This window comes from Halyomorpha halys, unplaced genomic scaffold (genome assembly GCF_000696795.3).
Source record: "Halyomorpha halys isolate HHAL.00 unplaced genomic scaffold, Hhal_1.1 Scaffold374.1, whole genome shotgun sequence".
Classification (NCBI taxonomy): Eukaryota; Metazoa; Arthropoda; class Insecta; order Hemiptera; family Pentatomidae; genus Halyomorpha; species Halyomorpha halys.
Genome location: NW_027112597.1, coordinates 733,104 through 759,450, shown reverse-complemented (window position 1 = coordinate 759,450; position 26,347 = coordinate 733,104). Strand labels below are relative to the sequence as shown.

The window sequence follows — 26,347 nt, the reverse complement described above, 5'->3', positions numbered from 1 at the left end:
ATCTGAAATTTTGAGTTTGGCATTTGAATGCATTCTTGACTTGGTGATAAGGGATAACAGGTTGCCGACTTCTGTCATTGATAACAGTGTCTAAGGTTATAGCTAGTATTAGGCACTTCAATAGTGTTTTTGTTTTAATTAGAGTGGTAACTTTTGAAATATTTTAAACAATTTGATTTTTTCGTTGGCAAAGTCAAAATGCATCAAGCCTATGACTGTACACAATTAATGAAACTAACTGTTCAGATTGAATGCTTTACTTCTCATGGTTAGTATTATATACCTTTAATTGACTTTTAGTCTTTGGCATTATGTTTTTTTATCTATATCACACTCTCAGTGCAATACTGATATAACTCAACAATCTATCTAGTAGAAATATGGATTTCAAAGATTTTATTTTTATATTACAACTCATTTTTACTTATTATCCAATTGAATTACTTATAGTTTAATATCAAAATATTGATCCAAAATGATTTATTCTTCAGTTACACAATTAATTTCAATGCTGCTTTAACCATAGATTCTGATCCTGTGCTAGCTGGTTCCTTCTTTTCCACTCAAGACCTTAACTGTCAAAGTTTTTGTACTTCATCACTAGTCTTCCTGGCTATACAATATTTTAATAATTAGGATATGTGTTCAAACTACCTTAGGCTGTGTTCTTCCAGTATATCCTCCATATCTCTTATATCAAGGCTTACCCTGGTTACAGTTCCTCACATCGTCTCTTCTTGCCTTTTAGTTGACTTTCCTTAGCCTCAGTATTTCATTAAGTTAGTGGTTCCTAATTGGTGATATGCAAGAACCTTGGAGACATTTCTTCTTCCACAGGAGGGACCAGTAACACATTTTGGGAACCACTGCATCAAATTGAATTATAAATTACTCGAAAATACATATTTTTGAGATATATGGAATGTATAAAAAAGTAAGTTAGCTAAGTCATCTTTTCTATTTATAAAATTTACCTGTTTCATTCTTATATAGAAAAAAAGGACTTCAGAATGATTATTAATTACAATTCTAAGTCATTCATAAAACAAATTTCTTTTTTCCACAAAGTACATAATAACCTAGATAATTTCTATTTAAATAATTAATTTTTCACCATATATTTATTTTATTTATTTATGCAAATTTTTTATATATAAACATTTACACTTATACCAATTTTTAGAATTTTGATTTGATTTTTGAAAGTTCATAATGGTAACATGTCAATATTTTGGGTTATTGTTAATTTTTTAACTTTCTCCGGTTCTTCTCCAGCCTACTTTTTTTTTTTAATATCCCCCTCCCTTGCTATTTCTGGTATACGGGGTGCAGGAGCAGTGGGGTAGTGCGCTGGGGATTGCGCATGTCACTGCTCCCAAAAATCACCAATTCTTTTTTTTTTCTTTATTCTTTTATTATATTTTTTACTGTAGTGCAGCCCAGTTCTAGGTTTAGCACCTTACTGATGGAGCTGCACTGGCTCAGTGTCCTTCCATGGCAGAACAATCTACTATTACGTGTTCTGCTGTTTCAGGAACTCTGCACATGGTACACCGGGGGTCGATGTTCTTTCCAAAGCTCTGCAGCTTTCCCCGAAATCCCCAGTATCCTGTTAGGATCTGTGAGACCCAATAGTCTGGGAGGTCCCATTTAGCCTTCAATCTAGAAAGGACGGTAGGGAAGAATTTTCTTAAAGTAGCGCCCTTCTGGCTTGCTACCCACTGTCCATTCTACTCCTGTATTGAGTCCTCCCGCAGCATTTTCTTCCATAAGTTAGGAGTCTCGCCGATCCTCTCTCAGAGCTCCTCCGGTAGCGCTTCTAGTCCCTGCCTCTTTACTTCATATTTAAGGACATCCTCCCTGAGGATGAGGTCCAGGGGCATCGTTCCGGCCAGCACCTGCACCGACTCATGTGATACCGTTATTACCGTGTATGTCTTCGTGACCCTCAACAGTCTTCTCTTCTGTGTATGCGTGAGGTTTCGGCTCCACGCAGGGGATGCGTACCTCAGAAAACCCAAGATCACACCTTTATATATGGTTCTCCACCCTACTTTACTCTGGAATTCCTAACGGGGTAGGTTAATTTTATTTATGAATTATGATAGGAAACAGAATTTTAATATAATTTTGTATCAAGAACATTTTTAATCTGATACATCCTGAAGACATAAATTACCTAACAGTTTTTGACAATTTGTACCCAAATAGAAAATTTTCATTAATAATATACAGATTGTTTAAAATAAAATAGAGAAAGTTTATTAACGAATTTTCCAGCAATATAGATTGTTTGGTTATATGGTTATATCTACGTATTGTGGTTTTCGTATGGTTTCCTATTTCAGTTATTAACGGGTCTAGAGAGTTTATGCAAGATTGAAAAAAATTATGAGTCAATTTGTATATGTATTGATGTTTTATTACTATTATTATTATTATAGCACTACGATCTTACAATAACCCAGGTCTCCTCCATCACAGCCAACCAATCTCCACAATCTCTTGCTCTCTCCCATAATTTTCAAACATCCAGCTACCTCAGATCTTCTTCCACATCATCCAGCCATCTGATCCGGGGGATTACTCTTGCCATCCGACAAGACGTGACTTCGCTTGCTATCCGGTTTCCCATTGAGCATCTTCTTCGGTGTTCTTTGATCTGGCATTCTCTCCACATATCCTGTTCCATCTTATCCTGGCTCTTTTCACTAATGCCACAATGTTGAGATTTCTAAACTGTTCCATCAGCTCCTCATTCATTTTCCAAATCTCATTCTCAGAAACTCTTCCCATATTCTTCTCAATATGTATTCATGTTCAGTGTCTGTGTATAGTTCTGAATGCATCTTAGCTATTTTTTTTATAATATAAATAGTTGTTAACAATTCTGAGGCACTTATTCTATTAGTGAAGCTTCATATGGGACAGGCATGTGTTGTATTACTGCTTTATGGAATATTAATTTCTTTTTAGGGGATACTTTTGATTTTTTATTAAAATATGGAAACATTTTCTACATTATTTTCTAATTTGGTACTTAAACAACAGTTTACCTATCTATCATGACTCTTACATATTTTACGGATTAGTCAAAAGGGATAGTGCTATCATCTAAAACTAAATTCTAAAAAAGTACAGGTCGTCGTTTTTGTAAAAGTTATGGCTTCTGTTTTTCAATGTTTAGATGTAACCAATATTTTTTATGGTACTTCGATGTCTTTTTTAAACCCTTTTTGATCTATTAGTGATTGTGATGATTCGGTAAGATGAGAAGTATTACACTGTATCATTGGCGAAGAAGGCTATATTAGCATTTTTAAATTTTTGATAGTAATTTATGTATAAATTAAATTATATGGCACTTAGGCAGATTTCCTGTGGGAGGCCAGTAGTAGTATGGTGAATGGGGAGGGTATATTATTGACTGAAACAAAGAAGAATCTATTGGATAAAAATGATAGGATGAGCATTATAAGATATAATGGGTTGTTCACATTTATATCTCATTTAAAATGAGTAAGTTTTATGGGAAATTGAATTCTGAAATGATTATGTTCTGTAAGTTAGTTCAATTTTCAACATTATTTGCTTGTAAGTCATCAAAAATCCTAAAAATTTGTTTTCTGTTTTTGGCTACTAAAATCTTTAGGAAAAATGTGCCCAATATGCATTTGCCTTAAAATGTATTTACTCTCAGAGGTCATTAATAAAATTACCCCCATCTCATTGGAAATTCCATAGTAGATGTGCTTGGGAAGAATTGGAGAAGATAAGAAAATTAATAATAACCTCAAAAGATAGACTATATACCACTATTATGATCCAGCAAAAATCAATTTGGAGTTCCTAAAATTATTGAGGCTATGGGGAGTGAACATGTATAGTGGGACACAATCAGTGGCATAGGGTGGGTGTCAGCAGTCCGGGGCGGAGGAAAATTTAGGTATTTCAATTTAAAAGACTAAAATATACAGTAAGACTACAGAACTTTTTGGTAAGAACAATCATATTTATCATGTATTGTACAGGTTAAAGGAAATGGTTCAAATTTTTATAAGATATTATTATTTATTGTAAATTTTTGCCGCCCTGGACGGCCCTCTCCTCCCACCACCCAACTATGCTATGCAACTGGACAGTGTCTAATTCAATGTTCTAATTTTTTTTTTGTTATTTTTCAGATGATAAATTATATATTGGAACAAAGCAAGGACATTTAATAATTTATAATGTTTCGCCTGGCTATGGTGAGGTAAAACCTGAAGTAAAACTGCATAGGTATCACAAAAACTTCAACAAAAAACCAATCAATCAATTGGCATTGGTTCCTGAATATGACTTAATTATAAAATTATCCGATAATATAGTCAGCATGCATGATTTGGCTGATATAAACTGCCCTTTAATGAATACGCTGCAAAAAACAAAAGGAGCAACGTTATTTGCACTTGACCGAACTGTAATATTTTTTAATTTACTTGAAATGTTAAAAATTTAATATGTTTTTTAACATTTCTGGCTTATGATTGTTTATTTTATTCTATTTTTTAGCCCAGTGTATCTTTAACAGGAGTTTCAAGTTCTATTGTAAGATTATGTGTTTGTGTGAAACGTAAACTACAGCTGTACTATCTTAAGTCACGGGAATTTTTAGAGTTTCGTGATGAGCCAATAACCCTAAATGATACACCTAGGACTATAGCTTGGGTTAAAGAATCTATATGTGTTGGCTATAGAGGAGGATATTATATAATTAAAGTAAGGCTCCCTCTGAATTCTTCCTCTAGTTCTTTTTATTTTATTATAATTTAGATTTACACCCATTCCAAGTGCAGACAAATCTTATAAAATATGTTTATTTCATCAAACATCAAATTGGTTTTCTTATCTCTGAAAAGTTTAAAGAAATCATCATTAAATATTTTTTAAATCTCTTAAGTATTAAACATCTTAATAACTTTAATGTAAATCTATTATTGGTGATAATTTTTCACTATTGGATCAAGTTCTTTCTACTCTATTGAAAACCATATTTATGGACCATTACTTCAAAATTATATTCATAAAGAGACTCTATTACCTTGGAAAGTAAAACTATTTTACAGACTACAGAGAGTATATGTTTTATTCTGGTCTAATATTTTCGACCATTAATCTTATTTAGACCATTTAATGTGAATTCTTATTATTTGCTATAAAGTTACCAAGTTCAGAGCCTCAAGAATTATTCCCTACTGGAAGACAACCTGAACCAATTGTTATCAAGGTAGATGATATGTTTGCCATTGTCAAAGAGTCACTCACCACTCTTCTAAATACTGAGGGCGAATCGATTAATCAGTCTGCTGTCAAATGGCCTGCTCCACCAATCGCGACAGGTGAAATTTATTTTATTTTCTTCTGAAGTATTTTTTAGTTTATAAAGGATGGTGTTTTAATAATGTTTTATGTTCTTCCTTAAGAAAAGAAAATCATAAAACTGTTTAGTTCGGTTTGGTATATACAAATGAAATAATTATTATTTATTATGGCTCATAATAAATAGTGTTATGGTTGTATAAGTTTTTCTTTGACTGCACTCAAACCATCTTCCTTTTGTTTCTACACACAATCGATCAGCGATCTTCCAATAACAATATTCCAGTTGTTATACTGGAATGTTTTCTATATGTCATTTTTCTGTTGTTTTTACAGGTTATGATGAACCTTACCTGATTGGGTTACTTGGTGAATCAGTTGAAATAAGGTGTTGGGGACTTGAAGATCCATTGGATATAGTCCCTTTGCCAGTGAAGGCAAAATCATTCACCAGAGCAAAATCAGGAGTAAGTAGTTCTAACATTCAATTTTGATTTTGGATAGGAAGAAGTTAAATAAGATAACAATTAGAATACTGCTGCAATAAGTCTAAATAATAAATACCATAGGAGATAGGTATCATCTACATTAAGGCTTAAAGTTTTCATTCATCCAGATTTGATAGTTGTCTTTTGTTTAGCTTCATTTTTGAGGAAACTAATAAAAGAATGTTCTACATAAAAAAAAAAAATATATATATACATAAACATTCAGATTTAATGTTTCTTAAAAAATAATAAATTCTTTACTAATTCATTATATATTTGTTGTAACAGGTTGCTTATCTTGCTTCTACTGATCAAATATGGCTAATGACTGCTATTCCTCTTCACAGGCAAATTAAATTATTGCTTCAAGGCAAGCACTTTGAACTAGCTCTCAAATTAGCGGTAATTATTTCATAATTTATATCTTGCTATGCCATCTAATGGGATAATTGAAATGATTATTTTTCTATTTTTCATTTATTTAGAATGTGGCCGATGATTCAGAAGAGGAGAAACAAAAAAATGTTCATCAGATTCAGACATTGTATGCATTTGATTTGTTTCATAATAAGAAGTATGAAAAATCAATGGCAGAATTCTTAGAACTAAAAACAAGTAATTATATACATGATTACATTCTATTAACTATTTTTATGAATAAATATTACTCTGAATAATTATATTTCTGCTTTGTGTTCATGTACTATTATTTCAAAAAAATCATAAATTCAAAATGGGGAAATTGACCAGAGATAGAACATGCAAGTCTTCACTAAATTAAAAATCTGAAACTGGCTTATGAAATTTATAGGACTTGTAATTTTCTTGACTGACTTACAGATAAAATTAGCACAAAAAAGCCTACATACAAATGTGAAAAAATCAATTAATCTAATATTGCAGGCCAGTATTAAGGAGTTGTTGAATTCTCTTCCCCATCCGATGATATGCGTTCGGGAACTCTATAGAACTGAAACCACAAGCAGAGATCTGCCAATACTGCTTCCTAAGACCTGTCCTCCACCTGGTGCGCCATTGCCAGCTTACAGAAGAGGTCAATCATGGTCACCTATTTGTACTCCTTTCATGTGAATGTGTCAATTTGTAAAACTTTGAGTGGCGCATCAGTGGTAGGTTTCTTCTCCTATCTCCCTTTAGGTGGATGCCTGTCGTACTTAGTATGTAGACAAACCTCGCAGCTTCCCGCAACCTCCAATATCTTCTTCGTTATCCCCCACCAAAAGTATCTTCTCTTTAACGCCTGCATAGTCTCAGGGATTCCACAGTGATTTGTCTAGTATGCTGCAGAGATTGGCTAGTCAATATCTCATGATATGAAGGCAAGGAGGTTAAGATGGGTGAGACATGTGGCTCAAAAAATCCTTTAGGACACCACTACACAACAATGAATGCCAGTATAGTTGGCAAGAGACCAAAAGCTTGGGATGCCAAAAACCAGATGTATAGACAGGACTGACAAGATGTATGTCACATTTGCATAATCCGATTTTCTCATTACTTTTTGATTTTATATAAAGTCAGAGTCAGGGGTCTCATTTTCTTCCCTTGCTGTGTGCATGTGAAGACCCCTATAATGCAGCATGCAAGCTATGGCCTGGATTGCCCCTACTTCCATGCCTGAGCCAAGGACTAGCTGCCCAGCCTCTAAACGAGAAGTAACGTTTCACGAACACCTGGCAATATCCATGGTTTTCACCATTTCACCCACCACTCAACTTGGATGAGGGAAGCTACAATCAGACGCAGAAGTAACCACAGTTGCGAGACTTCCTATACAGCCATTATGAGACCACCCAATCCTCTATGTTATATCATGTTATCAAACAAAATAATTTTCATTTAAGCTAACACACTACAGTTTGCCCCCTCAGAAATTTCACTTTTAAAATATAAGTGTCCATTAGTAAGCAGAATAGTCTTACAATTTAAACCCCCTTGTTCTACACTAATTCAGATAAAATTCAACATACATTCGAGATACCTGGAGTAAGGCACAAACAGGTCCCAATGTAAACAATGGAAAAGAGCTAAATGCAGCAAACTGGAAATCAGTATCCTAAGACTGGCAGATGTGGAGAATGTCGGTTCGAGGGGCCAAAAATCTACAAGGTCTGTAGAGCCAACAGGCTAAAAAAAAAAAGATGTTTTTTTTTAAGTTACGGATATTTTTCTTTTTATTAAATTTTCTGTTTTAAATCTAAGAAGAGGAGAAAAAGTAGTATAAGTCAGATAATTACAAAAATAGTTAAGTGTTATAGAGGTAGAATATTTTAAAATCAGCATGGTTCTTCCACCAAAAATTTGTTTTTCAAATTAGATTAAATAAACTATCCTGGAACATATCAGATATATCAGAATTTCAAAATATTCTACAGCGTGATAAACACTTTACCCATTCCTGCTATTTTCTCACTTGTACTACTATAATCATCCTCCCTAGAAATATTACCATTTCTTTTTTCTAATATTACTTTGCTAAATTATAATTTTTAATTTGTATTGTTTTATATTAATATTGATTTTTAGACCCTTATGAAGTTATTAAATTATTCCCTGGACTTTTGCTACAAAGCGGTGATGAAGGAACTGGTGATAATGATTTAGAAGAAGCTGGCTATGTTGCCTTAATTACTTACCTTACTCATGTAAGAAGTTCTCATGTTAATGTTCATTTTATGTCTTTATTTTTAAGATCTATTGTTGTATTCCTTACTCAGGTAACTTGCAACCTTACAGTAGTAACCTTACATACTTATCAGTACTACTTGCCTGTAATATTGTATAATCAGTGAAAAGGTTGTTAACCTTTCAGAATACGTAGACTAATATTATTCTTTTATAAAATATTATGTTAACAATATTATGAGAAGAAGGTGATCAGGAGGTTTATGCTCATATGTTACTGTATTGATTTATTGTTATACGACATAACTGTTTCTGCTTGTAAGTTGTTTTAATAGCTGTACTCCAGAATTTTTCAGCAATATTCCTCTCCATTATAACTTGGAGCTATTAGTAGAAGAATTTAAATTATTGTATTATAAGATTTTTTAGTTTGTGATTAACTTTGATTATTAGAATTGTTCTGATATTTCTTTCTTTAATCCAATTTTTTCTATTGAATAACCTAGTTAACTCTAGAGTTGTAGAAAATTTTGATGTAGTACTCAATAAGCTTTCATGTGATAATTAAGTTAGTATTGAATGGGTCCTGTATCACTGCGTTATTCCCAGTAATGAGCATGCCAATAGGTAAGGAGTGGCTCTAGTAGCAAGAAATGACAAGTCCTATTAATCCGGAGCTCTTGTGTGGTATAAGCCTAAGCTATACAAAATGAAATATAGAGGCGGCTTAAAAGTCAAACTTTACTGGCTAGATAAAATACAGTTACTCTCTAAGCTGTTTCTGGACGAACCCTGTAGGGGCTGAAGTGAAATATTGCTTCAGCTGGACAGGAGCTCTCTAAGGAAAATCACAGGGATCTACTTTAGATTTAATAAACATATTGTTTAACTCAAGCTTATGGTATCACCTCTTTGCAGATTCTATAATGCTGACGATGAAATGGTATACATCATTTGTTGGTGTGACTGATTTGCAGTGTTGAGGTTCACACTGTTCGGTGTGGATCACCTTATGAATCACCATGGTGTGGACCCCAAGCAGTGTGAATTGATCAATCCCTCAAATATACTTAGATTCAGAAAATCTACACATCTCAAGCTTTAATAAGCTCGTTAGAATGTTGTAGTGTTTCTGATGCTGATTTTGAGGGCATACAATCGGCCTTATAGGCCGCAGTGCTATCTGCCAAGAAAAAACGCTTTCTGTTATGCTTATGAAACTCATTATAACTAGATGGAATATCATTTATTTTTATCTCATATATTGCTGATATTTTTGAAAAATAATTTCATAGTACAAAATTCTTTATAATATCAAATCCTGATACTTAATTGCTTAAAACTTAAACTCATTATCAATGTGGGTTCTATGTTGTTATTGTTGGCTGTGCACAATGTTTTTGAGACGCATCTAGCTATTTTCTATTCTTCAGGTTTAATTTGTGAAAACTTGTTTTCTCAACTCCATACTGTCATATCTATGCTATTCACTTTTTGTTTCTCTTCATTATTTCATTCAATTATTTGTAGGTTTCAATTTTATGATATTTCACTCTGTTATATTATACCTCGTTATTCTTTATAATTGGTTTTATATTTTCATTTGGTGATACAGTTTGTTTATTATTTTTTCACTAAAAATAAACTAAACACTGCCCCTGTCACCCTACCATGGTCCTACATTCAGTGATTCCTGTATTTTGAATGAATAGAAATAAGCATAGATGATCTCCTAATGAGAATGAGAAATAAAAGAATTAATATTTATTTTTGGCCTGGTTAGGTTGGCTAAATAATTTAACTATGTTACATTTCTTAATGTTGAAATCTCTATTGTAGGTAAGACATAAAGTGATGCTAGAAAACATGAATATTGAACCAGATAAGCAATTACTTGATCAGTTTTCAAATCAAAAGAAGAAAAATGAACAATTGTTACAAATAATTGATACAACACTCCTTAAGTGCTATTTACAAGTAAGTAGTATGAATATAAATTATTTTTATTTAAATATAAAAATTATTTAAAAAAAAACTTAGGGTTGAATCCTCCTATGGCATGAATAAAAACAGTATTAATTGTGCTGATGAGAGAAACAAATAGAGTAAGTTCGTTAGGTTTTTTTTGGAAGATTACAAGACAAAAACTTCTAAATTATTTAAAATTTATATTATTTACACAAAGCTGATTTTAAATTAGTTTATTATTTGTGAAATTATAGTCATAAAGATGCCTATATAAGTATTTTGGTGGTTTGGTGATTTGCTTTGACTTGAGGGTAGAGGGTTCTGTATTTGAATCTTACAAAAATAACTGTTATGTTTATTGTAAGCTGAGTTTAACAATTATTTAATAAAAATGCCATTCATTACCGACATCCTTATCAATTCAGAAGTGTTGCTTTTTAGACAAAGTCTTATAATTTTATCTCTCATATAATATATTGTTTTTCTACTTGAATAAACATATTTTTAATTTACTTTTTATACTAATCAAATGATGAATTTCCTATGACGTTCATTCCTGAAATAGTTCAATACTTATATTTACTATAATTTGCAAAATTGACATTTACTGCATCTATTGCATAGCCTAGGAAAAAATTTAATTTTTTTCTATCAGAAAATATGTTTTATTATTATTTTTTTTTTTTTAGAAAAGTATATTCCTAAAGCATAATTTTGATGGAGGTGTAAAAAAAGTAGAAACTTTAAAAGCTAATTTTTTTACTCCTTAATGTAGAAAACTCATTAAAAAGAAATATATTCACTGTAAATAGATTTCTTGGTATGAACCTCCTATATTCACTGGACCACTAGGAACATAAACTGTTATCAAATAAAGAAAGAGAGGTAATATGAGGCTGCTCCAGAGAGCCAAGTATCCAAATATTGAAATCCTTCTGTAATCATTTAGTAATAACAAATTTTAGCAACTTATTAGATTAGTCTAGGAACAGAGTTACTCAGTGAAAAGGCACTCTTATCTTTCTGGCTTAGGTTTTTCACTCAATTTGTCAATTATTCATTCTGTTTGTCAGTAGTGGATGGATTTAGTTTGATCCAGTCTGTATAAATTTAATTCCCTTAAGTGGTGAAATAACTTGGCAGTTGTGGATGATCCTTACCAAGTACTGAACTCTAGACTCTTTATGGGTTAGTGCAGGTTTTTATATTAGCCTTATCTAACTATGCTTCTACTTGTCAAAGAATTAGTTTTACCTCAGGCGCAACCTGAACCCAAATCTTCTGCAAAAATCGACTCCTAGACTTTGAACATTAAAGTAATAAGCCTGTTACCTGTAAATTACATTTGTAGCTCCTGTAGTATTTCAGGGTCTCCTATAATATATAATTTTGTTTAAAATTGATAATTCAATTTAATATTGAAAGTTATTTATTTATCAATTTAAGCTCTTAATATTTTGTGATACTTTTTTTTTATTTATTAACCAACTAACATTAATAATGGCAAAACTTTATAGACAAATGATGCATTAGTTGCCCCATTGTTGCGAAGAAACTACTGCAATCTTGAAGAGGCTGAGAAAACCCTCAAAAAGTGGAGAAAAGATTCTGAATTAGTCATACTTTATCAAACCAAAGGTCTTCATGACAAAGCTCTTGAACTTTTGAAAAAACAAAGCAGTGTCGAAGATTCACCATTATGGGGAACAGCTCCTATCGTTCATTATCTCCAAAATTTAGGTAATATTATCGTATTATGAGTATTTTAGTGGAATATGGTTAAATTATATTTTGTATTATATAAGATTCCTTTCAATATTCCAGCATGGCCTGGAAGGGTATTTTTTATTTAATTTATTAATTGTTTGTGGTAAATACTAGTGAATAATGTATTCATTATAGAGTAACTATATTTTAAGTGTAGTTTTACTGGATATCTCCTTATAAGCTATGTTATTACATGTCTCTTCCTCTGACCACTGAGTCATTTTGGATCCTTTCACCCAGAAACAGACCATGTAAAGCACTATCATCTGTCTTATTCAGCTGAGTGTATAGAAGAAGATAAGTGGAATATAAATTTAATTTGTCAATAATTGTCCATTTAGAATCTGGATTAAGCAGTAAAGAACTTCATTAAAGTATTGTTTGTTGATGCAGTGTATGGTTGACTGGATTAAGTTCTTTATGAGTTATAGAGATCAATATATGCTTTTGGGTGTACCTTGAATGTATCCCTGCAGTATCTCTTCATTTAATAATTCACTGCTTTATGGTTAATCCAGGAATTATGGTGTTGGAATGTTGATTTCGTGTTTGTTTTTTTGTGATTAATGAAGGTAAGGAAATAAAAAGTGAGATGTTTTATCATCATTCCAATAAAGAGAATGAATTGATGGATTCAAAGAAATGGGATATTGAATAACATATAAAGATTTGGTTTATTTAAAAATAGTTCAGGAAACTGGATATAAAAAACATGATATGAAAAGAAAGTCATTTGATTTGAGAGATTATTAGATTATTTGAAAAACTATTATGAAAAGGTTAAGTCATATTTCTGATAATTGATTATAATAAGTAAGTTAAAATGGTTGAATTAATAGGTTAAAATATTATTAAATGCTTGAAATTACATTTTCTTTGAATTATTAGAGTGGGAATTTGTAAAATTCATTTAATCCATTTTACTACTTATAAGGTTATTTTAAATGCTTATTATAGTTTAAAAAAATTCTTATAGGTAAAGAGCATTCTGATTACATTTTTAAGTATGCTGCATGGGTGTTAGAAGTTTCTCCAGAAGAAGGGCTTAAAATATTTACTGAAGAGGTACGGGAAGGAGATTATCTTCCTCGGCCAAAAGTTTTAGACTTCCTTCTGAAAGCGAACAAGCCTAATTTAGTGATTTTATATCTGGTTGGTTAATTTTATATATATTTAAAGTCTTTCAGCATTTTATTAAAATTTGAACTATTTAAATTATCCAATATTTTGTTTTGAAATTGTATAAAACATTTGGTTTATCTTTCAGGAACATGTTATACATATATGGAAAGAGACTAATAGTATTTTTCATAATGCCTTAGTGCATCAATATAGAGAAAGAATCCAATCTTTAGGACTTGAAGATCCTAGGGCTAATACTATCAGGACTAAACTTTTAGCTTTCTTAGCAAAATCTGATTATTATAACCCAGAAGCTGTACTTATACATTTTCCTAGAAACTGTAAGTCGATTCATTTTATTATTGTTTTTCTTAATTGTTATTTCCTTGGTTATTTTTATGCTAGTTAAATACAGTAATGATCTTAATAATTTGTAAAATAAACTTTACTGTTAAATTTAAATATTTGTTTGTTAAGAGATAACTGGTCGAATAGATCTTGTGTTTATCTCAGTTATCTTTGCCAATTTTAATTTACTCTTTCAGAATCCATGAAACATGTTAGGTTCCATTAGTTGCTGGTTTTTAGAAAGCAGTACAGCTATATTATTTTTTTAAAATCGTGTTCATAGTAAATGCTGGTTTTCTTCCACTGCTATTCTTTTTCATTCTAGTATTGATTTGACCTCTTTCATTTATTAGTTCAAATTTTTACTTGTTGAGGTCTATATTTCGGATATTATGTTTTTATACTTACTGCTATTTGGATTTTAAGTTTTATTTTTCTCGAGAAAATCAGAAGAGTCCTCCATTCTAATCTTATAAATGCTATGAAGTCTATGTTTCTTTTGACACAAAAAAGTGATGTTATAAATCCTCTTATTTCTATGAAAGTTTTAAGTGTTTGGTGTTAATTTCCACACTTGTATCATATTAATAAATGGAATTTGGATAAATAAATAAAGTTTAAGAACTCATTTCTTACTATTTTTATTGATACTTAAATATTAAATAGGTGTTTAATGATGTATTTATTCTGACTTAAATTTATAATGATTTTTATCAGGTATGTTTGAAGAAAGGGCTATCATTAATGGCAAACTTGGAAGACATGAACATGCTCTTGGTATATATATATTGGTACTGGGTGATTACAGGCGTGCTTTGGAATACTGTGATAAAGTATTTTCGACAAAGAAGATTGGAAGTGAAAATGTATGTATTGTTGTTTGTACATGTTATGTGTTCTTTCAGCTCTTAAATATTAAATATTATACTATTTTAAATAATTAGTATTTGAAAATTTCCAATGATCTATGAATATAATTAAAAATAATTTAATTTGAGTGAATATACACAACAAAGCAAATCTAGGGAACAGTTTCAAAATTTATCCTCTGCTCACCTCTGCTACTTAACCTAATAAAATCTTTTATGTTAGGGAAAAATTTTGAAATAAACAAAAAAAAAAGCTCAAAAAAAATCTGTCATTATTTACTGACATTAAGCTTAAACTTTAATACAATTTATACTTAAAAATAAATACATTATGGTTGTAATCTTGTTTTTTGTTTTAAGTCCCTATGAAAGCCTGAAGTTCTGATCAAAACCTTGGGACTAATAAAATAAGTTTTACTTATTTGTGTTTTTCAGTAACCGTACCCCTATCTCCTCCTCATGTAGTATAGTTCTGATGAAAACCTAGAGCGTGGGTTGAAATGTAAAGTATCAATAAATAGTTTTTTTTTACTGTAATCCTTTTTTGCTGCCATCCATATCATATGCTTCATTATAAGTATTATATTATATGTGTGTGGTAATGTTTTATATTTTGCTTTTAGGCAATGTCTATGTTTATTTTCTTATATTTAAGTTATTTGATAATATTGACATTAATATAACATAACTGCATCTGACTACAAGTTTTTATTATTTCATAAATTAATACATCTAATGACAAAATAAAATTGTAAATGAATTGTTTAGGTCATTATTAATACATTCCAGAAATATTTGAATATATGAGAAAACATCAGTTATTTATATAAGAAATGTAATTTCATAAGCTGTGTCCCCACTGAACAAACATCTTGTCTATTCTTAAAAAATTGAATCCAAATACAAATAATTAAATTTAGTCTTTTTTTCTTCTTGAACTTAGTGGAACTGTCAATGTAAAGCAATAAAACAAATGATTAATTTTATGGTTCCCTAGTGCAGAACTATTCCTTAGAAAAGGCAACAATTTAACCATCGAATGAGTTCTTATATATGTGGGCTCGAATAGTATCGTTTTTGCTCTCAAATGATATTTCCTAAATAAAATATATAAATTTTCTTTTATTATGAAAATAATATTCACATTTAATTGTTCAATTTCCAATTTCTGTTCTGTTCATAGTGACATATTTTTTTATTTTATTTTACAAGAGATGTCAAATATTACATTATATTTAAAATATATACTAATTATTTTCTGATATTTTATTAATAGCCCTTTTCTTTGTGTACTGAGTTGCTTCATATGGTAATACTCCATGAATTTTCCTTTAAGTTTGAATTTTTCAATATGATCTCTGTGATAAAACAGTTATGAGTATTTTTCATTCTATCCTAAATTATGTTTTATTTTAAGGTTTATATTGAAGTTGTGAAGCTCTTAACTTGCCCTTTGGATGATTTACCAGGTGTTGATAGTTCACACTTGAAACATACTACACCAGACCTTGAAACAGCATTGGCACTTTTGGAGAGTCATCCTGATCGGTAGTTTACTTGTGGTTATTTAATTTTTAGATATCTTTTTATAACATTGTTCAATATAAAACAGTCAATAATTTGTCATTTATTGAAAACTATTAAAATAATTTGTTGAAGACTTGAGTTAAGTGATATTAATCAAAAGAGTAAATACTCTATTTCACATTGCCAATTTTTTACAGTGCATTTTTTCACCTTTAATTTTCTTATAGGAAATAATTACTTTTTGAAATTTTATTTAGGAATAATTCCTTGTAAATTTTGTTAAATAAAAATTTAATAGGCTATTGATTACCTTAAATGTTCTTTTTTTATTTGATTATCTACTTTCTGAAATTATATATTTCATATATATAGTACATATTCTAAAACTATATTGAATGCCATTTTACAGGCTGCCTCCGCTTGAAACACTTGAACAATTACCTGATAACATACAAATTAGTCGTTTGAGGCATTATCTAATAGCAGCTTTGCTGAAATTAACAGGTGAAAGAAGATCTGCACAGCTTCTTAAAGGATTGTTAAACACCCAAAGACTTCAGGTATGAGGATTATGTGTTTCAGTTTTATTTACTGTCATTTATTTATTGTTTCTCTTTGTTGTCGTTCATTATTAGTGTTCATGTTTATGGGTTTGTGTTATTATAGAAATATTTTTCAGTTACTGAAAATAGCTCTTGTCTAAATATAACATTATTTGTTACATTTTATTAGTTGGATTAATGTTTGACTTTAGATTCCATTAGTTTTCCAAAGCTCTATGTGTATAGGGAATGGAGGATGGCATATAGAAGTCTTTAGAATTCCTTTACAAACAAATTTATAGGATTTCTTAAATAACTGATAAATAGTTCTTTTTATATTTTGTGATAGGTTTTTTTTCTTTTACTTTTTATGTTTTAATAGTTTCAAAACTTAAATTCTTTAATTTGTTTATGTCTTTGTTGTATTTTCTGATAGGTTATTTAATGTCTAAGCCTTAAACCCTCTTCTTAGCTCTTCTATTGTTCAAAGAATTATTGGTACCATTTAGTCACAGAGAGGAAGGTGATACTAACCATAGTAAATTGGGTTTTGTTTATAAGTTTTTCCGATTGTGGTTTAGCCATAAAAAAGATAATGTGTTTAATTCTATTGGTGTATAATGATTTTTTGAGCATATGGCTTAACTACTTATGAATTTTAAAACTTCAATTATCCACTGATATTCCATTAATGTTTTAAAACAATGTGAGTTCAAAATACTGAAACATTTTATGATGCAATACTATCATCATAGAACAACATTGCTTAATCTGTCAAGCTCCTAACGTCTAAGGATAAAACATTTATCACCTATGCAGCTTTGCATTATTTTGACCATAATTCCTTCTGTTGTTTTATTTCTATGGGACTCTGAATAGTCCAGAATATTTTATAATCCCACAACTTATGGGCCCATATTTGCCAGATTATCAAGATTGGACTGTCTTGTTCGTCCAGAACTTTGGTATTAATGTCATATATCATATCATTTGTATGTGCTGGTAATTAATCATCTAAGTAATGAAATACAAAATGCCAATATTTGAAAAAAATAAACTGTTACAAAAAAAAATTAATTAAAAACCAATATGGTGATAACCCAATCACTTCTAAGGGACAGAATGTAATTGCATATCTAGTTAACCCTGTTTGTGGGTTTTTAGTGAATTTATTATCTATGAATATACATATAAACTTGATATGATGTTTACGTGCCTTCCACTACATATTATGGCTCCTCGCTATACATTTCTTCCCATAGATCCGTTGTGTCAGCATAGATAATCTATGTTTAAACATGCAGAAATTAAATTGATGTGTTTGTAAGAAGAGTTTTGTTTGAGTGTGACAAGCACTACTTCACTAACAGCCCATCACTGTGTTAAAGTAAATATGCAACTACATTTCTGTCTCTTGGGGTAGAAAAAGTTATAAGATAGAGTTCAAATTTCAGCATTCTTATTTATTAAAAAATTAAAGGATTTTTATTCAGTCAATAATCATAAGCACTTTTCTTTTTTTTCAGGTTAGGAAAGAGAAAATGGAATTTGAAGCTAAAAAGATTATAATTGATGAAAACATGGTTTGTCCTGTTTGCAAGAAAAGATTTGGAAATCAAAGGTACTTTAATTACATATCCTAAGTCGTTATATTTTGCACTTCTTCACTTCTGAAGGTAGAGAAGCTCTGTTTATATTTAGGAATTGAAAAAAAAATTCTTGTGAAAAAAACTTTTCGTTTACATTTTATTTTTTATACATCCAGAAACAAATTTTGTTCTATGTATGTTAGTAGTCAATTCCATATAAAACTAAACATCTATTAATTACCCGGTTTTCATATGTTCTGTGTTAAGGAATCTAAACTGACCTTTGTATTTAGAAAGCATTTTAATTCCTGGATTACTTTTTTATTATAGCTATAACAATAAATATCATAATTAATTAATTTGGTTCTGGTTCTGGCGTGGTTGGTTCATAAATAATTAACTTGGTTCGGTTTTTGTAGTCAATTCCATATAATGGACTAAACATCTACTGCCGATTGTCCGATGTTGAGGAATCTTAACTGACCTGCATATATGGCAAACATTCTAGTTAGTGGGTTACTTTTTTCTTATTGCTACAACAATAAATATCATAATTAATTATTTCATTTTGATGATCAACTTCAGAGATCAACTATTGTAAAATTTGGTCGTATTTTCCAATTCCTTTTTAATTTATTCTTTTTGGATTTTTGTATATCTTCTTGGCATCACTTAAAACTTTTTGCAGATCTAGATCATGACATTTATCTTACTTATTATTTTTAGAGATTAGAAATTGGTACTTCAAACATTTGTGAAGTTGCCAATCAATTTTTTATACAAAAAAAATATAATTTTTTAATTATGATATTTATGATCAATTTATTCATTGATTTTAAAGATATAAATGACACATCAATAAAGCTGAATTATTTGAATGATCAAAATAAAATTTTAAATGCTTGAAAAATTAATGGTCAAATTGTGGCAGAATAATATGCTGGTGCTACGTACTATTATTTTCTTTGACTAAAGAATAACAATTCACTGTTTATTCTTTAGGGTTAGTGTGTTTATTTCCATTATTTAGTGATTTTCTTTTTCTATTTGGAAAGCAAATGTAATCATTGTTTTATTTGTTATTCAGTATAAAATTTTGATCTACGAGTTTACTTAGGTAGTGTCACAAAGAATAATTTATTTATGAGTAGAATATGGTCCGGGTGCGGTAAAAAAAAACTCAAATAGTAGAATAATACTATTTTATTGAGCCAACGTTTTGCCCCACGTTGCAGGGCTTCATCAGGGCTAAAAGAGATACAAACAAATAGTTACAAAAGGAAAAAAGAGAAAAAAAAAAAAACATAAGTGTAAAATAACAGGGGTATAAAATGTAAAAAAGTAAGATATAATAAGAAAAATTAAAGGTAGTAAATAGTAAATGAAAAAGGTAATAGTAACAGATAGATAAGAGAAGAAATATTAAAGAAAATACAAATAAAGAGATGTAAAAAGAAAAAAACACAAATCAAATGATGAGACAGAATGCATACCTGTTTTGACGGCAGTCAAAAATAAAGTGACCGTTGGTATTGGGAGGAGTGGGGACGACAGTTATGCCACAATAACGAAACAAATTTTTAAAGTAAACAAAGTAAAAAAGTATTTAAATTAGGTGAACAGTAAAGTATAAAATAATGGGACACAATGTGTGTAAGTAATTAAGAAACAAAATATACCAAATGAGCGGGGATACAGAAAAGTGTAAAATACAATAGAAAATTAATAATAAAGTAATTAATATAAGTACACTTAAGAAGATAACACATGAATATAAATTAAAAGATAGATACATAAATGATACAGAAAGGATAGTGAATATTAAAAAAAAAACATAATAATAATAAATAAATAAATAAATAAATAAATTAAATGAAAAAATAAAAAAATGTGAGAATTTAGAAAAACAAGAATAAAAGATATGACAAGAAAATGGGCTTATGAAATACAGAAAAAAGTGAAAAAAAGTATTATGTGGATTTTATTATGTTCAAAATGTTTCAATATGTAAGGGAGATGCAGTCTTTATCAACTTTATGATTGACGGAATTCTCTGTCAAATTTATGTAAATGGACTCTGAAATGAGACGTTTGGTGTGGTTGGGGACAGTGGCAAGAATGGAAGGATTGTCGAAATTAAAAGTATGGTTCAGGTTTAATGCGTGCTCTGATAATTTAGATGCAAGTGGATTACAGGAGTTGATGGAAGTTTTGTGCTGGGAAATGCCGTTCTTAAGTTGGTTTTTAGTTTCGCCGATATAGAAGGAATTGCAGCATGGGGTTGAACAGGGTATCTGGTAAACCACATTGGAACAGTGTAAGGAAGGAATAGGGTCTTTCAATTTGGAAAAAAGATAGGAAATTTTATTGTGGGACTTCAAGCCAAGACGTAGGGTGGGAATAGTGGATCTTAAAGATTTTTGAATTTTATCGGAAAGAATGGGGATATACGGAAGGGACCTGTACTGAAAAAGTGGTGGAGTGGATTGAGAAGGGTTGAGGACAGGAGGGATTGGAGTAACACGGTTAATGTAAGAATCGAGTAGTTTGTTAGTAATTTTCCTCCGAAAATCTTTTATTCTTGAACATCTATTCACACGGTCAATCAACAATCTTCCAATAATTTATTTATCTTGATAACTTTAATGCCTTTGTTGATGTCAGTTCTGAAGAATATCAAATGATGTTTGAATGTACTGATAAATATTTGCATTAGATGTATGATGAACTAGTTTTACTATACATATTTCTTTAGTTGTGTGTTGGCCTATCATGATGGAATATACATTGTTTTTATTAATTACAACAATATTTCTACTAAGGTATTGTTATTACTTTCTTAATATTTAATGTTTTTATTCATTTCCATCTCCTGTAATCTTATTTTACTTAATAAGGTTCTTGTCATAACATTATGTGAACATTTTATAAATTATGTACTGTCTTTTTCTGAATAGTATATCTGTGTTTGTATTTTTTTTTCAGTGCCTTTGCATATTATCCAAATGGTAATATAGTCCATTATTCTTGCCAAGACAAAGTTTGAAGTCATCCTTTCAAAGGTGAATATACTTTCTAAATTTCTTATTTTATTTTTTAAAAATTAAATAATGTATTATATTTTCAAAATGTCTCTTTTACTCAATAAATCAATATATCCTTGCTCATATTCTCAAACTATTGACACATTTTGTTCCTCTTGTTTCACAATTACCAACATAAAGTAGTGAAACTTCTTTATGTTCTTTATGTTTATCCAGCCTTTTTACTTTCTAAAAAAAATTAGTATGATATACATAGTTACGGAAAGTATTGCGAACAATTGAATTTTAAGTTATCAATGAAAATTCAGGTTTCAAGGTCCCCTGCGTAAAAATAACCAAGTTCTCAAACTAGTCTGTGCATCTGTATGTCTATGAGCAACCAAGCTCAAAAACAAAAAATCATTTGAAACTGAAATTACTTATTTAAAGAGGGGTATATGCCTGGGATATAACATAAACTTTTTATATGAAATCGATCTGCCAGAAGTGCCACTTAATAAAGTTAATTTTTAACATTTTTATGATTTTATCGAAAATGGCTCTAACGAGTTGGTATATCAAGTTATAATTAAGTGGTCTTTAATATCAGCTTGGTCTTATCCTAATTGCAATAGTCTAGAAAGAATTATATGACTAATAATTAAATCATTAACCATCTCACATTCTTACTGGTTATGGAAAATAGATAAACATAAACTATAAAAGGATTTGATAATTAACTTCAGCAAAAATGTTTTTCCCATGACATTTTCAGAAATAAGATTTGTAATATAAATATATTATGTGTGATTGGAAAGCCAAAGACTTTAGAAAAAAATTATATTTAACATTGGAAGTCATGGAAGGTATTGGAGAATCACAAATATAAATATAACACAAGTTTCATGTTAAACTAGCAAGCATATATGCTAGTCTGATAACTGTTGTTTTTTTGACATGGTTATTTTACTATTTCTTTTTTGGAAGAAGATCGTGGACTGTATGAATAAGATAGTCCGGGTAGCGGTCAATAAAGGTACAAAATAGTCAAAGAAAACTATTTATTATGAAAGGAATATGGTCCGGGTGCGGTCAAAAAAACTCAAAAAGTAGAATTATACTATTTTATTGAGCCAACGTTTCGCCCCACGTTGCAGGGCTTCGTCAGGGCTAAAAAAGATACAAACACATAGTTACAAAAGGAAGAGAAAAAAAAAAACATAAGTGTAAAATAACAGGGGTATAAAATGTAAAAAAGTAAGATATAATAAGAAAAATTAAAGGTTGTAAATAGTAAATGAAAAGGGTAATAGTAACAGATAGATAAGAAAAGAAATATTAAAGAAAATACAAATAAAGAGATGTAAAAAGAAAAAAGAATACAAATCAAATGATGAGACAGAATGCATACCTATTTTGACGGCAGTCAAAACAAAAGTGACCGTTGGTATTGGGAGGAGTGGGGACGGCAGTTGTGCCACAATAGCGAAAATAATTTGTAAAGTAAACATGATAAAACAGTATTTAAATTAGGTGTATTTATTGTATTACAGTATTTATTGTTCACCTAATTCATGTTCATTTGATTTGTATTCTTTTTTCTTTTTACATCTCTTTATTTGTATTTTCTTTAATATTTCTTTTCTTATCTATCTGTTACTATTACCCTTTTCATTTAATATTTACAACCTTTAATTTTTCTTATTATATCTTACTTTTTTACATTTTATACCCCTGTTATTTTACACTTATTTTTTTTTTTTTCTCTTCCTTTTTTTTTCCTTTTGTAACTATGTGTTTGTATCTTTTTTAGCCCTGACGAAGCCCTGCAACGTGGGGCGAAACGTTGGCTCAATAAAATAGTATAAAGCTACTATTTGAGTTTTTTTGACCGCACCCGGACCATATTCCTTTCATCTTTACACACGGTCAATCAATAATCTTCCAAAACTATTTATTGTTAACCAATGTTAGTTATGAGCTTTGTTTCACTCTGACAGCCCTGACGAAGCCCTGCAAAGTGTGGCGAAACTTTGGTTAACAATAAATAGTTTTCTTTTACTATTTTAATATCTTTATCTTCAATATTACTTTTTAAATTTAATTTAACCTGTATTTGAGCCTTTCAGTTGACAGTATGACTAACCCCTTTAAAGTATTGACTTAGTACTTTAAATATTGATTCAATAGCAATTTAGCATTGAATAAATGGTTAAGAGCACAATGGAGGTTTTAATTGACTTATATATTTATATTTCTTCCTTACTTTTGCAATGAGAAATATTATTAGAAGCAATTTTCTGAAAACTGTTGATGTTGGAGTAAGTCGTTATCCATTGAAAAGGTTATTTGGAAAATTATTACAAGAAAGCATTGTCACAGTTAATGATTTTGAAATATTTATTCTGAAACGAGTGAGGATTAATTTCAACTCAAAATTGGTTGGTGAGTGAAAGTTGTGTGATGCATGCACTGCATCTTTTTTTTGTTTTTAATTATTTTTACTATTTCCTATCCTATAATTCATTGATTTAGTATGTTTGTTCTAATGAAATTGAAACTAGATTAAGAGATCTGTTTTTTCTCTTACTTTGATGTTTATGTTTACCCATCTTGTATTTGTTGTCCTCGTACATATCTGATTTTCTCTATTTTACCTTCACCACCAACTCCCAAATTATGTTGATTTATAATTTGGATTCTATAATCTGTTATTCAAACTGTTTGACTATCTTCTAACTTCATGCCTCCGAACTGAAAAAAAGGTTTATTGAGTCAAAGGTAATATTTTCTTGTTTATCTTTGAAAAGGTAAATAAAGTGTCAGTTATAACCTTTTTATAGGGAGCTGTTCAAATTTTCTTCTTGATATTATATCACTTGCCTCTACATATTATTTAAAGTAAAACTAATATAATAAAACTTTTTTCTGTCTCTCCCTTTCAAAAGTTAGGATTCGACAGTTGTTTCACACTTTTGTCTTACGATTTGGTGGTATTTCTTAAATTATTTTATAATTCAGTAGCAGTTCCAACGTAACTCAAATTTATGGCTTTTTTAAAACTGGCTGAAAGGTGCCATGCATTTTTCTCTCTTAGCTGATAACCAGGCATTTATCAGAGGTGGTCTCCACATGATTGAGAAATGTAAATTTGAAGGAGCAAGCTACTAAATCTTGTTATAGTACTAACTGATTCTGCCAATCTGGATTACAAAGGCACATTTTAAAAATCAACTTTACAATAGCATCCTTGCCATGATATCTCATTTACTTAATTATCTCCTAGTCCGGAATTCCTCAGAGCAGTCTTAACGTAATCTCATCTTTCATTGTTTTCACTATCATTGTCTTGAAACAAATGAATTTTGAGAGATTAACAAATCCTTCCTGAACTTAGTAAAGTTTTGACCTCTTACTGTTGTATGTACTTCTGGATTCCGTGAATTGATAATGGGTTGTTATATATATCCTCTATATTTTTAAAATTGTTTTCTGACTAAATTTTTCATCAGTTGTGGATTAATGTCTCTTAAATCGAGTTAGATTTTTGCCAGCACATCTTGCAGTGAACAAGCAGAACTTATAGATCACCTAAGATTATATATTGCATATGTTGAGTTCCTTGGTTGTTGATACTATCATGTATTCCATTTTGATGCTGTGTACATATTATCTGTTACGAATCCTCTTTTATGTGAGGAAGTGGTGAAAGTTTATTTTAGCATTTCGGCTGTGGAGAGCAACATGGGAGATTAGAGCAAAATGAATGTTTGATAAAGAATAGGATCAGTGTATATCAGTTTTGATCGAACATCTATTATATCAGATTGAGAGGTTTAAAAATAAATGACAAAAAAAAAGAAAAAATACGAGGGAAGTTGTTTTAATTTGATTTAGTTTATAGTTTTGTAAAAATTTGGATGTAAATTTTCTTCTTATGTCAGATTTCAGACTTACGCCCTTATGATTCTCAACAGATCATATGATTTCTTTTTTTGTTATTTGACATTTTAATTTGATTGAAACCACTACATTTAACATCTTAAGATATTGAAAGGAGTTGTTTTGTACTGAGACAAGATAATACTTTCAGCCAATATTCTCATGATATATTTAAATAATTTATGTCATGTGACTCCTGTATCTCAATAAAACTAATCCATACTCCTGACTTCAGAATAGGAGGGATGGGCCTTTGCACGATATTGGTTTTACTGTTGCTACAGTTCTGGTCTCTGTGATGTGCTAGTATATTTTCTGTTTTGTTTTAAAAGAGACACAAATACCCAGCAGCACACCATTTAACCAGTATTAGCACTTGTCGGCTGCTGAATTCAGTATTTGAGGTTGGAATGGAATGAAAAAAATACTGGCTTATTTATCATTTCATTCCAACCAAAACAACAAACCTATCAGCCTACCGTTTAATGGTTGGTTGTTGGGTTGTCTGTATTTTAGAGCCAAACGGAAAAGGAATGATAAAAACCAGTACCTCACTGGGGCAACAGAACAGTAGGAAAAGACACTTCTGAATATGAATTATGTTATTGCTTGCATATAAAAAAAAATTGTTTTTTCAGGTTGATGCTGTGAAATAGTTTCTTTACTACATGCTACTCTAAGTTTGAAAAAATATATAATATTGTATATAATATAATAAGACTGTAAATACTCATGTAAATATTGCTTTGTAATTTATATATATTGTTTGTATCCTCAAGAATATAGAAAGCTATGAATATATTTTTTTTATTTATTAAATATATAGTATTCAGTTTATTTATATAGACTTATAATATATTTCGTATTTCCCCTGTAATGCAGTATTATGTAATTTATTTTCGAATAAAAACCTTTTATAGATGTATTGTTTTATTAAATTTACTTCATTACCTAATTTGTATTAGTATTACTAAACTTTTTTTTTTGCTCAAGTCCTCGATTGAGAACCTAGACAGCACAGAGTGAGCATGTCAAGATTCATTTCTCAGGGCTTTCATAAAATAAATATTTATTGACCCAGGTTGGAATCGAACCCACAACCTTCTAAGTTAAACGCTCTGGGACCCTACTCCCAACAGGCTCAGCCATCAGGTT

General features: G+C 30.1%; 1 protein-coding gene across 2 annotated transcripts; it reads left to right on the top strand.

Annotated features, from left to right (window-relative positions):
• The first annotated feature begins 53 nt into the window (after positions 1-53).
• On the top strand, positions 54-26,033 carry Vps39 (vacuolar protein sorting 39). Of its 2 annotated transcripts, none has more exons than XM_014422485.3 (18): positions 54-268; positions 4,185-4,462; positions 4,555-4,761; positions 5,204-5,381; positions 5,698-5,828; positions 6,138-6,251; positions 6,335-6,464; positions 8,397-8,515; positions 10,335-10,472; positions 11,981-12,203; positions 13,207-13,382; positions 13,498-13,693; positions 14,418-14,566; positions 15,987-16,117; positions 16,506-16,656; positions 18,165-18,259; positions 21,213-21,289; positions 25,831-26,033. In XM_014422485.3, exons 1-17 carry the CDS (start codon positions 199-201, stop codon positions 21,271-21,273), a joined length of 2,547 nt encoding a protein of 848 aa, XP_014277971.1. In that variant the 5' UTR covers positions 54-198; the 3' UTR covers positions 21,274-21,289; positions 25,831-26,033. The 2 variants fall into 2 exon arrangements, with proteins under 2 accessions (XP_014277971.1, XP_066906489.1); XM_067050388.1 differs by lacking the exon at positions 25,831-26,033 and adding an exon at positions 24,904-24,913 and having other exon boundaries at positions 21,213-21,291.
• The last annotated feature ends 314 nt before the right edge of the window (positions 26,034-26,347 follow it).

Excerpts from the sequence above, each read along its gene's own strand:
- Vps39 (XM_014422485.3), top strand. The coding sequence starts at position 199 with ATGCATCAAGCCTATGACTGTACACAATTAATGAAACTAACTGTTCAG. Across the intron at positions 5,829-6,137 it reads TCACCAGAGCAAAATCAGGA|GTTGCTTATCTTGCTTCTAC; the intron begins GTAAGTAGTTCT and ends TTGTTGTAACAG. Across the intron at positions 13,383-13,497 it reads ATTTAGTGATTTTATATCTG|GAACATGTTATACATATATG; the intron begins GTTGGTTAATTT and ends TTTATCTTTCAG.